We start from the raw sequence: 14,464 nt of genomic DNA, 5'->3' as shown, positions 1-14,464 counted from the left end.
TCAATTTAATTAAATGTTGGCAAATTTAAATACCTTACTTTTGGGACACCCTGCATAATAAGGTTTTTTTTTCTTAATTTCTGGTTAAAAAGTAGTTCTAGACAAGTTTGGATGTGGTGGTATTCCCCAATTTCTGGTTAGTAGTTAAGTTCTGGTTAAAAAAAAGCTTCTTGACCGAAAGAAGGAGTTTTCGCTACATTAACCAGTATTGGCATTAAAAAAAACGGTTCTTTATCGCAAGAAAGAACTTTAGTTAAGTTAGGCAGAACTCAACTGACAGATAACTGCAAACCAGACATTCATGAAACGGCCGTTAACCGGTTTGGGAGTGGGTATACATCTTGAATTTTTGCAATTGTCACTTCGAAATGTATGGGATCCTATAGATCTTTATCAAAGCATACGGAAGATCCTCAATTCAATTGTATGTTCTTTCATAGGTATGTATGTTGTTGAATGCAGCCCGTATTACTAAAAACAACAACCACCACACCATATTTAAATAATAATATGGTGAGTAACTCTTTGGTTCTGTGCCGCGCAACTGTTGCCAACAACAACTTTGTGTAATCAATATTCCCACTCACTTTTCAATATTGTGGATGTATTTGAATAGAAATTCAAGGTGTAATTTTTATTATGTCAGAAACGAAAAATATTTGAAATATTTTAATATAAAACAGAAAAAAATTAAAGGGAAATAACGAAAATATTAAAACTAAAGAAACTCTTAAAACGAGATAATCAAAAAGACGTAAGAGTTCTGAAACCGTCACTACTTAAAACAACACTTATGGAGCGCTATTACGTTGGCGGTGATAGAGGTGATACAGGAGCCCAATTATACAACAGCAATAACAACAGGACCGAACAAAGGGAGATCACTGGCTTGACACGTATTACTAAGAAACGCCTAAAAGAGCTCTGCAAAAAGGATAAACTCTATCAGACGCCGGCGCTTAATGATGTGCTTTATCTGCACTACCAAGGTGAGCTTTAAAACTAGTGAACCCGCAGTAATAGGTATGTATGTATGATTATATAATTATTTGGTTCACAGGCATCGATTGCATTGAGTGCTTGGAGGAATACACCGGCCTCAAATGCCTTTGGTTGGAAAGCAATGCCATATCCGAAATACAAGGACTGGATAATCAAAAACAACTCAAGTGCCTATTTTTACAAAGTAATTTGATAAAGCGTATTGAGAATTTGGAAAACTGCCCCGAGCTAGATACGCTCAATTTGGCATCGAATCATATACGAAAAATCGAGAATTGTGGCTTCGATGTATTGCCAGTGTTGAGTACGCTAAATTTGTCCTCGAATTATTTAAAAGACTTCGATGGTCTTAAGGATTTGGAAAATTGTAAGACACTTTCAGTGTTGGACTTATCGAATAATCGTATTGATGATATTTTGGTGGTGAAGGTGAGTAGAAAATATGAATCTGTAAAAATATAGAATTGGTATATTTTATTTTTATTAAATTATTTCAAACCAATCTTAATGTACCATAGATTTTCGCAAAAATGCCGCAATTGCGCGTGTTGGTGCTACAAGGTAATCCAGTAGTATCTAAATTACCACAGTACCGCAAGACACTAATATTGGAATGTGTAAGTATCCGCAATTGAGGCGTAAACTTTTCATTTCACCATTTTTCATTCAAATTTGTCTACTTGATTTTGTTTTTTTTTTTGTTTTTAGAAAGAACTGACTTACCTCGACAGTCGTCCAGTGTTTCCGAAAGACCGCGCATGTGCAGAAGCTTGGTGGGTTAAACCTACCTTTGTCTTAAATAATGGGTTGTCAAAAAAGTCTTGCGGTACTTTCGCTAGTTGGCGCTGAAAGCGCGTAGTTCTAGTTTTATTCGTCGCATCGGGTCATGCTATACTTTTTTGGAAAGCTCATTTCACGCGCTAACACGTGTTTGATTGACTGTCATTCCTTTTAAGTCGTTCGTAAGTTATAGCGTCGCAAACATGGAGCAAAATAAAGAGAAAGGCATCTTTTACAGTACTACTACGATAAAGGCAAAAATGCATCTCAAGCCGCTAATAAAATTTGTGCAGTTTATGGACCCGATACAGTTTCCATTTCCACCGCACAACGATGGTTTCAACGTTTTCGTTCTGGTGTAGAGGTGGTCGAAGATGCACCACGCTCCGGAAAGCCTGTCGTCGAAAATTGCGATAAAATCGCTGAATTGGTCGAAAGAGACCGGCATAGTAGCAGCCGTAGCAAGGTCAAGAGCTGGGCATGAGTCATCAAAAATTAATTTCAATTTCAATAAAAAAAAAAAAACATCAATAAAAAATACCGCAAGACGTTTTTGACAACCCAATATGTTTACAAATAATATTCATAAAACATTAATTTTGTGTTCAACCTTTGTAGGAAAATTGGTGGTTACGAAGGTGAACGCAAAGAAAATGAACGTTGGAATCGTATGGAACGTAAAAAGATACGTGACAGCGTTAACGGTAAGCTTAGTTGTTTATACGAAATTGTTTAGGTTAAGTTGTTTGATGAACATTCGAGATACTCATATATGTAGAGAAGTTTATTCTTAGCAATTAAAAAATTGTTTCATCCATAAGTATTCGGTTTCAAACTCTAAGTTTTCCAACTATTGGATAGTCGAAAAAGTCTTTTCGTGTTCCTAATCAAACTTGAACTTATTTTTTTTATATGTAATTTAATGAACCAAATATGTGATATTTTGGTCGAATACTTTTTGCCATTTTGCGCTGGAGACATTATTCCATCAGTGTAAAACTTTTCTGATTTCTCGGCAAAAAACTGTAACAAGTAATTTTCACGAACTTTACTCCATTAAGCGAGTTCTGCATTGACCAAAACAAATGGTAGTCCGATGGTGCAAACTCAGGGCTATATGGTGGATGCGTCAAAACTTCCCAGCCAAGCTCTCCCAGTTTTTGCCGAAATATCAAAGATGTGTGTCGTCTAACGTTGTCCTGATGGAAGACGAAGCCCTTTCTGTTGATCAGTTCTGGCCGTTTCTTTCGATTGCTTGCTTCAATCTCTTAAGTTGTTGAGAGTAAAATTTAGAATCAATCGTTCGACCAGGCTGGAGCAGCTCATAGTGGATTATTTCCTTCCAATTCCACCAAACACTCAACATAACCTTTCGAAGCGTCAATCCTGGATTTGCGACCATTTGTTGAGCTTCACCACGCTTGGACCATGATCTTTTTCGCACATTATTGTCGTATTTGATCCACTTTTCGTCTCCTTTTACCATTCGCTTCGGAAATGGTTCGATTTCACTTCGTTTCAGCAAAGAATCGCAGATGGTAGATCGGTCTATTAAATTTGTCACAGACAATTCATGTGGTACCCAAATATCGAGCATTTGTAGCTAGCCTTTTTTGATGGCTTTGTTGTGCTACACGAACTTCCCTTTTTTATACAAAAATCTCAAATTATAGCGAATTTCTTCATTATTTTCACTCATTTTCGAAGAGCTATAACTTCAACTTGCCCGAATTTAATTTTTAATGAAGCTTAAAATCTCTCCTTTCCAACACTATATGGTATGACGCAATGTGATTGGTAGCACTGGAGATATACGACAGCAACGACATCCATTGGCAAAATACAAATACAAGTGACTGTCGTGACTGGCTCGAATATATTCTAGCCTAGTGGCCCAGTTGTAGACCACTTTTAGCAGCAATTGGGACCGTACGTCAGCAATAATGCGCCGAATATTTTCTTGCAAGGCGTCAGTTGTTTTGAGATTATGTCCGCGGACCATCGACTTTACAAAAATAGTCCAGCGGTGTGAAGTCACACGACTTTGGAGTCCACGCTGCAGGTCCACGACCGAAGATAATTTGCTAATTAAAAGTTTCCTATAATTAGTTGATTTTTTCGTTGGCTCTATGCATGTGGTGTTGGATGGTTGGCACGTAAAAGTCTTAATCGTCTCTCTATTGCGTACCTCATTGGTATCTCACGTCTCAAAATGGCTTCTGAATAACCAACAATCCAACTCGACAATTATGTTTGCTAACGTACCCATTCAATCAAAAGTGAGCTTCGTCGCAGAACAAAATTTTCCTGCAAAAATCGGGATCGGAGGCCGTATTGCTTTGGTTCCATTCATCGAACGTGCAACGCGCTTGATGGCTTTAATTCTTGAAGTAGTTGGATTTTGTTAGCCCGCAAACGAAGGTCCTTTCTCAAATTCTTGCATAAAGAGGATGGGCACAGGTACAATTATTGCGCGTATTGGCGGTTGCCTCATTTGCATTTTTTTCGATACTCTGGTCTGCAGTTGCCATACCGTATTCGGTGCGCACTGTGCGACGTCTTTGAGTATACGCATTATACATTGAAGTAAACGTGGTGCGAAACCAATTCATGGTTGCTCGAATTACTGACTCTTCTAAGCATTTATTTCGACCGAGTATTGGAAGCAGCCTTGAGAGCCGAGGTGCATGCTGCCTAGATCCCCTCTGTCGTCTCAAAATGCTTGCTTTTCATCGGCCTTTACAGGCAAAGGCACATCTGGGCTGTAGAGTGGCTGCGGAATCGTTTGGATGCCAGCCTTGGTTAGGTAGCTACTCACAAGAAAGGCAGTGTGAGCAGGAGCGTTGTCGTGGTGCAACTTCCAAGCGGCTGCGATGTCTTGTCGGACCCGATTGACCCTTCGTTTGAGTCTCTTGAGGACTTCCACGTAAAACTTGGCGTTGACGGTTTCTCCAAGAGGAACAAATTCATGGAAGACGATGCCTTTGATGTCAAAAAAGACAATGAGCATCGATTTTACTTTGGATTTGCTCATTCTTCCCTTTTTTGGGGCGAGGAGACGCCGGCGTGTGCCATCCGGACTGATCATATTAAACGTCTCTGTCGCAGATTTATTGAGTTTTACACAGGATTTAATCGCGTACCTTTGCTCCAACGAACGCTGCATTTTTGGCTTGCACCACTCACAGAAACACGTCGCGCGAAAATGTTTGTCCTGACTCTCCAGGTGCTCGGAGACAACTGACCCTCCGCTCGTGAGCTAGGAACGCTCTCTACCGAATCTAGTTGGTGCGCGCACGCTACGAAGTACCGTCGCGGCGGAAAAAATCAGTCCTGTAATAATGTACCTTTCGTAAAAGTTTTGTAGAACCGAGTTTCGACTTTGTTTTCCAAACATATCCCTACAAATAACCTATTCCAAATATCAAAAAACTATAAAAATATATTTTAGATATTTAAAAAGGTAGCACTAATCTTTCGTCTAATACGTTTACTTCACAGCCACAATTCGCATGCGAAACAGACATAAGCCACCAGATCAACAAGATGCACTTTTCAATTCATCCGATTCCGATGAAGATTCTATGGTAGTGAAGCGACATCGGCAGGCTGAAGTGGATGCTGGAATAAATATGGAATTGGGTATATGGGAAGAGGTAGTGAATGAAGATAGCAAATCGGAAACAGCTTCCTCCGACATGAATGTTAGCTCATCAACATCGGTACTAAGTACTACAGACTCAAATGCTAATATTTCAGCGGACTCCAAATCGCTGGAGTTGCGTTCAAATCTAGATAAAGAAGAAACCAAAATTATGAACGATTCTTCCATTACAAAATCTCAAGTTTTAGAAGTAACAAAAGATGGTAATTTGGGAAATGTATTAAATATTTGTACGGATTCGTTGGGAGAGAAAGTTGCAATAACTGGGGATGATAGAAAAGAAACAAGTGTTGCTCAGAAGCGTGTATTTATTGAAGAAGTAGCAGAGCATGACGACACTGATGAAACCAACTCTTCCGAAATTACAAGCGGGCTAATTGAACGTCTGCTAGACAACGAGATATTACCAGCGGTTGTGCAGAAAACTGGAAATCTTAATAGGCGCATGGCACAAGTGCAAAATCTCTCCGATTCCGATGACGCTGGAAAAGACGAGTACAATGCGACGGTGGATGCAATTTCTAAAATAACAATGAATGATCTCTCAACACCCTCGCCCAAGAAACGCATCAAACTACAAATAGAGGTGGATGAGTATTTGGAAATGATGGATACAGAAGAGGAAGAAGAAATTGTAACTGAAAAAAGTTTGCAGATGGAGGTAGAAGATCAGCAACAGCAGCAAGATTGTTACAGCCATGTGAAAAACATAGATAAAATCTGTTTATTAAGTGAGGAAAATGCGTTCCTACAAGCCAAAACAGCTGAACAATTAAAATACGAGCAGGAGTGTGAGGAAGTTAACCAGAAATTAGTGGAAGACTTTGAAGAACTTTCGACACACATGGATGAATTTTTCGTAGAAATGAAAAAAGACAAAGAGTCGGTTGGAAAAACGCAAAGCATCAGTTTCTCTGTGCAGGATCATAAAGATAAGGAAAATAAAAAACACAATGCCGCCTCAGAAGAGCAAAGTGCAAAGATGGATATGCTGTGCAAGGAACCCAGGTCAGAAAACGCCATTGCCTTTGTGGATGAGCATGTGGCTCAAGTGGAAGTACCTACAGAATGCCAAACAACATTATCAGTTGATGAAAGAGAGACAGAGGAAAGTAGCAGCAGCAGTGCCGATGTGCCGCCTGAAGCCAGCGGCATCCATAAGGTTGTTCCTTTGGGTAATGCAGTTCTTAAGGTTGAAGCATTGAACAGTGATGTACCAGGTGATCATGCAAACCTACCAACACTAGTAGTTAATACTGATGCCATGGAAGCAGACAATCAACAGGAAGATGTTGTTGTAACCCTAAACTTTGATAGACAACAAGGAAAATTTATCGCAATTTTCGAACGCGAAGAAAGAGAACTACGTCAATTACTACAAAAACTAGAAGATGAAAATGAACAATTGTATAAGATTAACAATGCATATCGACAAGCGTTAGAAAAGGACATACGCGAAGAGATAAAATATAGAGACAGTGGCAGTAGTGAAAACACGAATACAATATGCGCTGAAATAATTCAAGATCTTCTCGAGGAGTTGGCTTTACTGAAGCAGGCAAGCGGAGAACAACCAACCAAGCCGAAGAGCTATGAATTTGGTGAAATTGAATCAGATGAAGAATACAGTTACTCAGATCCACCAAAGTCGCCTAAGCCACCAGTGCGCAGCATACGTGAAGTGTTGGGCTCCTTCAATGAACTGCTACAGGAGATAGCACGCAAGAATAAGGCTGAGAAAGAACGCGAAGAGTGTGAAAACAGAGCAGCCGTTCAAAGTAAATACGCGACCACCGAAGCTCAAAAGGCTGAGAGTTTACAGAACCTTCTAAAATCACCCAATTTGCGAGATTTTAATGGCGATACCAGTGAATTGTTGGATCAACAAATTGCTGTCGAAAAGAAACGGGAGAATGCGCGTGTACGCAAATTAGTAGATCGGGTTTATGCGCAAAAAGATAAGTACAATGATACTTTGGAAGTAGTAGACGGTAAGCTGGTTGTGGTGAAAAAGGACACTGGCGAGATAGAAGATTTGCCAGAAAGCAAATTTAATTATAGTGATAGCGAAGATTCCGACTACTACGAATCAGCTAATTCCGATAATGAGGATGGTACTGAGTCGACGCGTCTTTGGGACTCGAAGGTGCGGAGAGAGGAGAATGGAGTTGGAAGTTTTAAATTACCTTATCGACCCACCGAACGTATACCTGCCATGCAGTTAATACAGAAAGCAAATGCGTTAAAGGAAAAAGAGGATGCAGCACGTGAGGCTGCAGAAGAAGAGGAAAATGAGCAATTCTTTTCATTGGAACCAACGAAATCCACAGGTTTCCATGACATCGATGAGGAATTTATAGATAAAATGGACTTTGAAAAGGCAGCAGTTGAAAAACCCAACGAAGATGTTGTTGTTGAGTGCACACGCAGCTATACCGAACTAAAGCAGATCATCAAGCAGGATAAAGAAGATTTTAACTTGACAGAAGATGAAAATAATATATTGCAGAGAATAGTGGAACGTGTAGAGCAAGGTAATGTGAAGGAAATAAAAAATGCAGGTCCATTTACACAGGAAGAGAATGAGCTACTGCATAAGATGGTGCAACGTACAAAGGAGAAAGAAAACGAAAAGCAGGAAACCCGACGTTTAGAAGAAGAGACCCGCGGAAGCAAAGTTAAGCCAACTCTTTCGAAACAGACTATGAAAATTATGGAATTTAATGGCAATTCGGCTCAAACTGGAGAGAGTAATGAAGAGAATAGCGGAAATTTTATGAATATCAAGCAATTGGACGCCGAATTTCCAATACCACGTATCTTCAGAGACATGCTAGATGAAACAGATATGACTAAAATGGCCTACAAGTTTCATGACACTGAGCCTAAGTCTGAATTTGCGGTTTTATATAGCAAACAAACAAATGAGCTGGTAAATAAGCTACCAGAAGATCACAAATGTGGACTTTTCAAGAATCCACTCGATCTAATTCGTGGCGGTATAGCGGTGGAACAACAATGTGGCGAAGAAAAATTTCACGAATTGGATACGGGCTACGAGAATGTATTACCAATAACAGATGAACAAGATGTGGAAGTGTTGAATGCGGTAAATGAGTGTAAAGAATTAGTAAAGGAAGTGTTAGAATCAGAACCAGAGCCTGAGCCTAAGCCCTTAGCAATATACCAGGAAATCGACGAAGAAACTTTAAAAGCCAAAGTGGAGCTCATGAAAGCTAATCCAGCATTAAACGAGAAACGTGAAAATCTCAGAGATGTGGCGGCAAGCGTGCTGAAATTCGATGGCAGTAATTACGAGGAATATGGCATTGATCAAGAAACAGCGCGTGGAGTTGTGGCATATGAGAAAATGTTGAATTTTGGTGTAGTCGAGACAGAAGATGAATTTCTAGATGCGCCAATGGGCGAGGAAGAGATGGTAAAAAGCGTAACCGAAGCGCTGCAGAAGAATGAGTTGAAAACGGTGAAAGATATGAAAGAAAGCGTAGCAGATGCGAAAACTGAAACGGAAGCTAAAGATATAATAAACGAGTCTGAAGAAAAAACTCAGCAGGAGCAGCAGTCCAACATGAAAGAGATAGAAGATGCGAACGATTTCAATAAAGAGTCAAGCAAAACAGAGCTTAAGACAGAGAATTCGAAAGAAAACACCGATACTGCCGTTGAAGATAACTCCAAAAATGTTGATCTATACGATTTGGAGGAAATGACCAAAGAGAATATGAGAAAATTGGAGAATCTTGAAAATGAAATCACAAATTATTTATACCAATTCGCGGATCATATACAGAGTCAAGCAGATGACAAGAAATTGCCAGTTGACACCAACTTTCCAGACGACTTAGTTGAATATAAGGATATACCTCAAAACCTTAGTAAATTAGCTGAACACATCAGTGATCACAGCACAGCAAGCGAAGTACAGCGAGAGGCAGCAGCCACAAAACTCAGTGCTGCTATTACAACACACCAACAACAACCAGATACAACAACCAAAACTGAAGCACTTAACAAGAAATCCGCCGCTAATGACTTTGAGAAATCACGCAGTCTTGCGAATCTACTCAAATCACCAATCCTAAAACAATTCAACGATGATACCAACGAAAGCCTGGACGCACAAATACAGGCAGCGCAGAAAAGCGATTTCGAATTGATCGAATGCAGTCTGGAAGTTATTGGCGATGACGATGAGGTGGTCAATGAAATAACGGTTAACGCCGAGATTACATATAATTCATAAACAAATATTGATATGAAACAAATTTTATGTATATTTTTTATAAAACACAAGTTTTTCAAGTCCCAATTAGTCATCTGTGTATGTATATACAAGTATGTATGGTCCATATGAGTACCCAGGTTTCACCAAATATATATGTACAAGTATGTATACAAATTATTGAATGATTTTGCAATTTCATTTCATTTCCATCCATATACTTATGTATCTGTAATTACTGCTGTTTTGACTAGCGTCGAAAGGGGAACTCGTGTACACTCGAAAATCAAAACAAAGCCAGCTTTATCAATTAGTCAATTTGGTCTATTGAACTCTTGTTCTATTAACGGTAGTCTATAAAAAATACGAAAACCGGTTAGAAAATATATGTGTACCAGTGAAAACCGGTTTTGAAAACCTGCTAACAGGCGATGTAATCGTGCATAGCTAATGGAATCAGTATTTCTTATCAGAAAATAAACAATTTTTTGTCGCATTCGTTGTGTGCTCAAAACGCCGGGAAACTGGTTCGAACTGGACTAAAATTGAAACACCTAAGCACTTCGCTAGCTTGTCGTGCCGTTTGTGCGCTAACAAAAGGTCTTGAGGTTATCCGCACTTCAAAATAGATGTAATACTCAAAGTGTACTTGAAGTGCAAATGAGCATCGTGCATAAGAGCTATTCAAACTAAATCCTTTATAGGTATAAAGTAGTCAGCTGACAGTAAGATGAGGTAATGATATTTAATGCTCTATAGCGTAAACAGTATCAGATTTTGTAAACTTAATTGTATTTTGTCTGTTGTCAAGTGGGTGCGTCCGAGTATAAAGCTCGAAAAACAAGTTCTTCAAAACAAAAAAGCAAACATGACTTCTGTCATGGCCCATAATTCATTCAAAGATGATCCGCGCTTAACTAAAAATACTCTTACTTGTTTGTGATGAATTTCACCAGCAGTGACGTCTCACATAAACTAAGTATTTGTTTAAATTTTGTTGATAAGCAAATTTAAAATGTTTGAAATTGAATAAACAATATATATTAATAACACAAATATTTTATATTGCAAATTTATTCCATTTTTTTATTTTCATTATTAACTTTCAGTTGTGTTCAGGAACTTTCTGTTTTTTTTTTATAGTATATTACATAAAACTAATCCTTAGCATACACCAAATACTTGTCGATAGCATTTCTTCAAGTATTGCAATATATGTTTTCAATAGAAAAATACAAGTGTCTATTACATGGCGGTGATAACACTTAAAACGTCTAGTGCAGAGAACTTTGTAATCGTTGTGATGTAGTCAATAAAGAAGTGATGCCAAAAAAGCGGGTAGTAAGAGGTGTATTCTTAAGTGGAGAAAGTTGGTAAAAGAGCGCATAGCTATTTTTAATCAAATATTTAAATTTTAACGTATGTATATTGAATCAAACGGGCTTGGTCCCATCATACAACAGATGTACCGGGTTTTCCAATGGGGAAGATATGTCTAAGTGTTGTTTCGGTCAGTTTTAATATATAGTATACTTGAAAACTATAACGATTTTTTTAAGAAAATCATCTTCTCCTATGAGGCTCACTTTCATCTGAGTGGTGCGGTTAATAAACGAATCTCTCCATTCTGGTGCGAAAAAAATTCACAAATTTTTCATGAACAAGAAATTGTTAGGCGGAAATCCTTTCCATACTGTTTTAAATACCATTTTAAAAAATAAAGTACTGCTTAAAACGATTCCGATTGGTTCATTGATTTTAGAGACGAGCAAATAGAGCAAAAACATTAGATGCGTCCGGCATTATTCTATTTTGTGCTTTACACATGGGAATTTTTTGTACGTATATTTTATTTCCAAGGGAATCTACATTATTATTTCGAGAATAAGATAGAGCATAGAGATTTTGTAGGTAGGTATATCAAATCAGGGGACTTGCGATGCCGGTGTTTTGTTAATGTGGTATAGCAGGTCAATTGAAAGAAAAAAAACAAAAAAAAAATATATTTTTTTGCTAAATTCGTGTTTTTTATTCAACATAGTTCCCTTCAAGGGTGAGTGAGCCTCCAACTTTCCAATATCATTTTTGTAAAACGATTTGCCCTTAGTAATAAAGTAGGCTTTAGTTTTGGCGATTACCTCTTCATTCGACGAAAGTCTCTTCTCGGCGAGCATACTTTTGAGATGTGAGAACAAGAAATGGTTGCTGACGGCTAGGTCTGGAGAATACGGTAGGTGTGGAAGAAATTCGAAGCCCCATTTATGAAATTTTATATCGTTATCACTAATGCATTTGCTTGGTAAAACTGCACCTTCTTTTTCTTTTTTTCCGGCTATTTCGTCTTTCAAACAGTCCAATAACGCTATGTAATAGTTGCTGTTGATGGCCGCTCATTTTTCAAGGTAGACAATAAAGGTTATTTCATGTGCATCTCGAAATTGAGACGCCATAACGTTGTCTATCGAATTTTGCATTTTTCCACGCTTTGGAGCGGGTTCATCGTGTACAGTCCACTCGAATGACTGTCGATTTTACTTCGGAGTTAAATTTCATTGTTTCATCCATTGTCAAATATATTGATGCAAAACCTTGGGTTTATTATGCTTGAACATCTCCAAATACTGCTCCGAATCATCAACTGTCGTTGTTTTTGGTAAAAAGTGAACTCGCGCCGCACCCACTTTGCACAGATCTCTCTCATATCCTAATATTCGTGAATGATATGATGTACACGTTCAGTTACCTTCAGACTAGCTGCTATCTCGAAGAACTTCATTTTACGGACATCCAAAATTATTTTTTGAACTTTTAGATGCTTTCGTCGGTAACAACCTCTTTTGGGCGTCCATTTCGTTTACTGTCTTCGATGCTTATTTCACCACGTCTAAACTTAGCATACTAACCCAGGAGCTATGTTCGAGAGCTCGTCATCAAGCAAAGTTTTTGCTTCAACTATATTTTCCTCCCTTGAAAAAGTATTAATTCACAAACTAATGATCCGACAGCAGTCAAATTTAATTTTAGTAGTGCCATCTATGTACTTATGTGTCAGGCCGGTGCTTTTCACCTGTTATAAGTAATTTTAAGTTATTGGGGATTTATTAGCTCTAATGTATAGTACATATAATAATGAAATGTAATACATGAAATAGGACTGCAGGCAAAATGAAGCTCGATGTTTGGGTCTCACAACAAGAGCTAACGCAAAAAAAATTTTGTGAACGATAGATATACCATATTACCAAAGAGGATGGTTAAATGTGAAAAAAAGTTGGTAACAATATCGTGCTTTATCCTACAAACTCATAACTCGGGCCTGTACTATCAATAATTGGACCGTCTGAACGAACCAATAGTTTAGAAGCCTCCAGATTTATCAAATGGAAGAGCAAATTTAGTCCATTAGAACAACGGCAGGTCACTCAGATCGATAGTGATCCGCCGCAAGCTCCAAGAACTTGGTTAGGAGGATTTTTTACATGTTCCTATCTACAGGGAAAGATTTTGCTTGGGTAAAGTTCGCCTCAAAAGAAAATGGTGCATATTTAAAAAAATCGTATCATTTAAACTATGTTTAATAAAAGTCCGCTTTAATGAAAAATAATGGACCTATATTTACCAAACTTAAGTTTGGTTTTCGTAACATAGTTAGACCTAAAACCACAAAAAAAGATTGTTAGAACGGACTGCTAGAGTCACAGTTTTATTTCTACAAAGAATAAGCTTCTTACAATTCAGAATTTTAAACAGAACATTAAACTTTCTAAGGAACCAACGGCGGAAAACAACTTTATTCGTTTTTGTTTTCTATAAAATTAAATCTACGGATATTTGGATATCATGGTATTAGGTTGGAAAATATCTCCCTTTCGCATTTTTGCTCTTCATTCAATGCTTTATAAAAAGTGTTATCGAATTTAGTTTAAATATGCGCCGTTTCGTCCGATAATCGGTTTCCATATAGACGGCAACTTCATAATACCCCCTCATAGAAGCCCGCCACCTTATTTACGAAGAATTAGGAAAGCCACTTTTCACAACGTCTTGGGGGCGGCAAAACGATCTTCGCTGTTTTTTAATATTCAGAAAAATACTTCAACAAATTTTAAAGATAAAGAGTTGTACTCTCACAATGTAATAATCTGAATAACAATGAAAAATATTAATTTTTACTCGAATACTCTTCAGTCTTTGAATTTGTCTTATATCTTTTGGCTTATATCTTTCTTAAAAATAGTAGGCAAAATAGGCAAAAATTCCTGCAAATTGTGTCAAAAGTGTACAAGATATAGGGTGAAAATGGTTTTTTTCTATGGCTTTTAATAAGATGTCTAGCAAATTTAGTATCAATTTTCTCAAAAACCGTATTGTAAGAATTTTGGAACTTCAGAATTTGCGTGGCTTCTAGTTCCTAAATTTTATATACTTAATATCGAAAATATTTTGTAAAAATTCACTTTTGTTCGAACCACCTTATGAAACTTGTGGGTAGGTAGATAAAGGGGGGCGGCAGAACAGCCTTAGCCCCGGGCGCTCGAAGTTGTAGCTACGCCACTGGTCAAAGCTAAACTAAAATTGTAATATCTAGTTTTCTAGGTAGTGAAATCTGTCTAAAGGAATACTTTGGATTTCGGTGGATGAAGTCCATTTAAAATCTTACAAGTATTTGAACACCGACCGATATATGTAGAGCTGACGACAATGTAGACAAGACTCACAACGGCCGTATTAAGACAAAGAGTTTAATTTATTTCAACATTGTCACTTCAAGAACT

At 37.9% G+C, this 14,464-nt stretch overlaps 1 protein-coding gene across 1 annotated transcript; it reads left to right on the top strand.

Annotated features, from left to right (window-relative positions):
• The first annotated feature begins 699 nt into the window (after nucleotides 1–699).
• LOC120769349 (dynein assembly factor 1, axonemal homolog) lies at nucleotides 700–10,645 on the top strand. The gene is made up of 6 exons (XM_040096312.1): nucleotides 700–989; nucleotides 1,061–1,431; nucleotides 1,521–1,619; nucleotides 1,711–1,775; nucleotides 2,401–2,486; nucleotides 5,284–10,645. The coding sequence occupies exons 1-6, from the start codon at nucleotides 794–796 to the stop codon at nucleotides 9,708–9,710; spliced, it is 5,244 nt and encodes a 1,747-aa protein (XP_039952246.1). The 5' UTR covers nucleotides 700–793; the 3' UTR covers nucleotides 9,711–10,645.
• Nucleotides 10,646–14,464: the final 3,819 nt, after the last annotated feature.

The sequence above is a fragment of the Bactrocera tryoni genome, chromosome 2, assembly GCF_016617805.1.
Source record: "Bactrocera tryoni isolate S06 chromosome 2, CSIRO_BtryS06_freeze2, whole genome shotgun sequence".
NCBI lineage: Eukaryota > Metazoa > Arthropoda > Insecta > Diptera > Tephritidae > Bactrocera > Bactrocera tryoni.
The sequence above is the reverse complement of the archived record's forward strand: the minus strand, read 5'-3'. Positions and strand labels throughout refer to the sequence as shown.

Excerpts from the sequence above, each read along its gene's own strand:
- LOC120769349 (XM_040096312.1), top strand. The coding sequence starts at position 794 with ATGGAGCGCTATTACGTTGGCGGTGATAGAGGTGATACAGGAGCCCAA. Across the intron at positions 1,620-1,710 it reads AGACACTAATATTGGAATGT|AAAGAACTGACTTACCTCGA; the intron begins GTAAGTATCCGC and ends TTTTGTTTTTAG. Across the intron at positions 2,487-5,283 it reads GATACGTGACAGCGTTAACG|CCACAATTCGCATGCGAAAC; the intron begins GTAAGCTTAGTT and ends TTTACTTCACAG.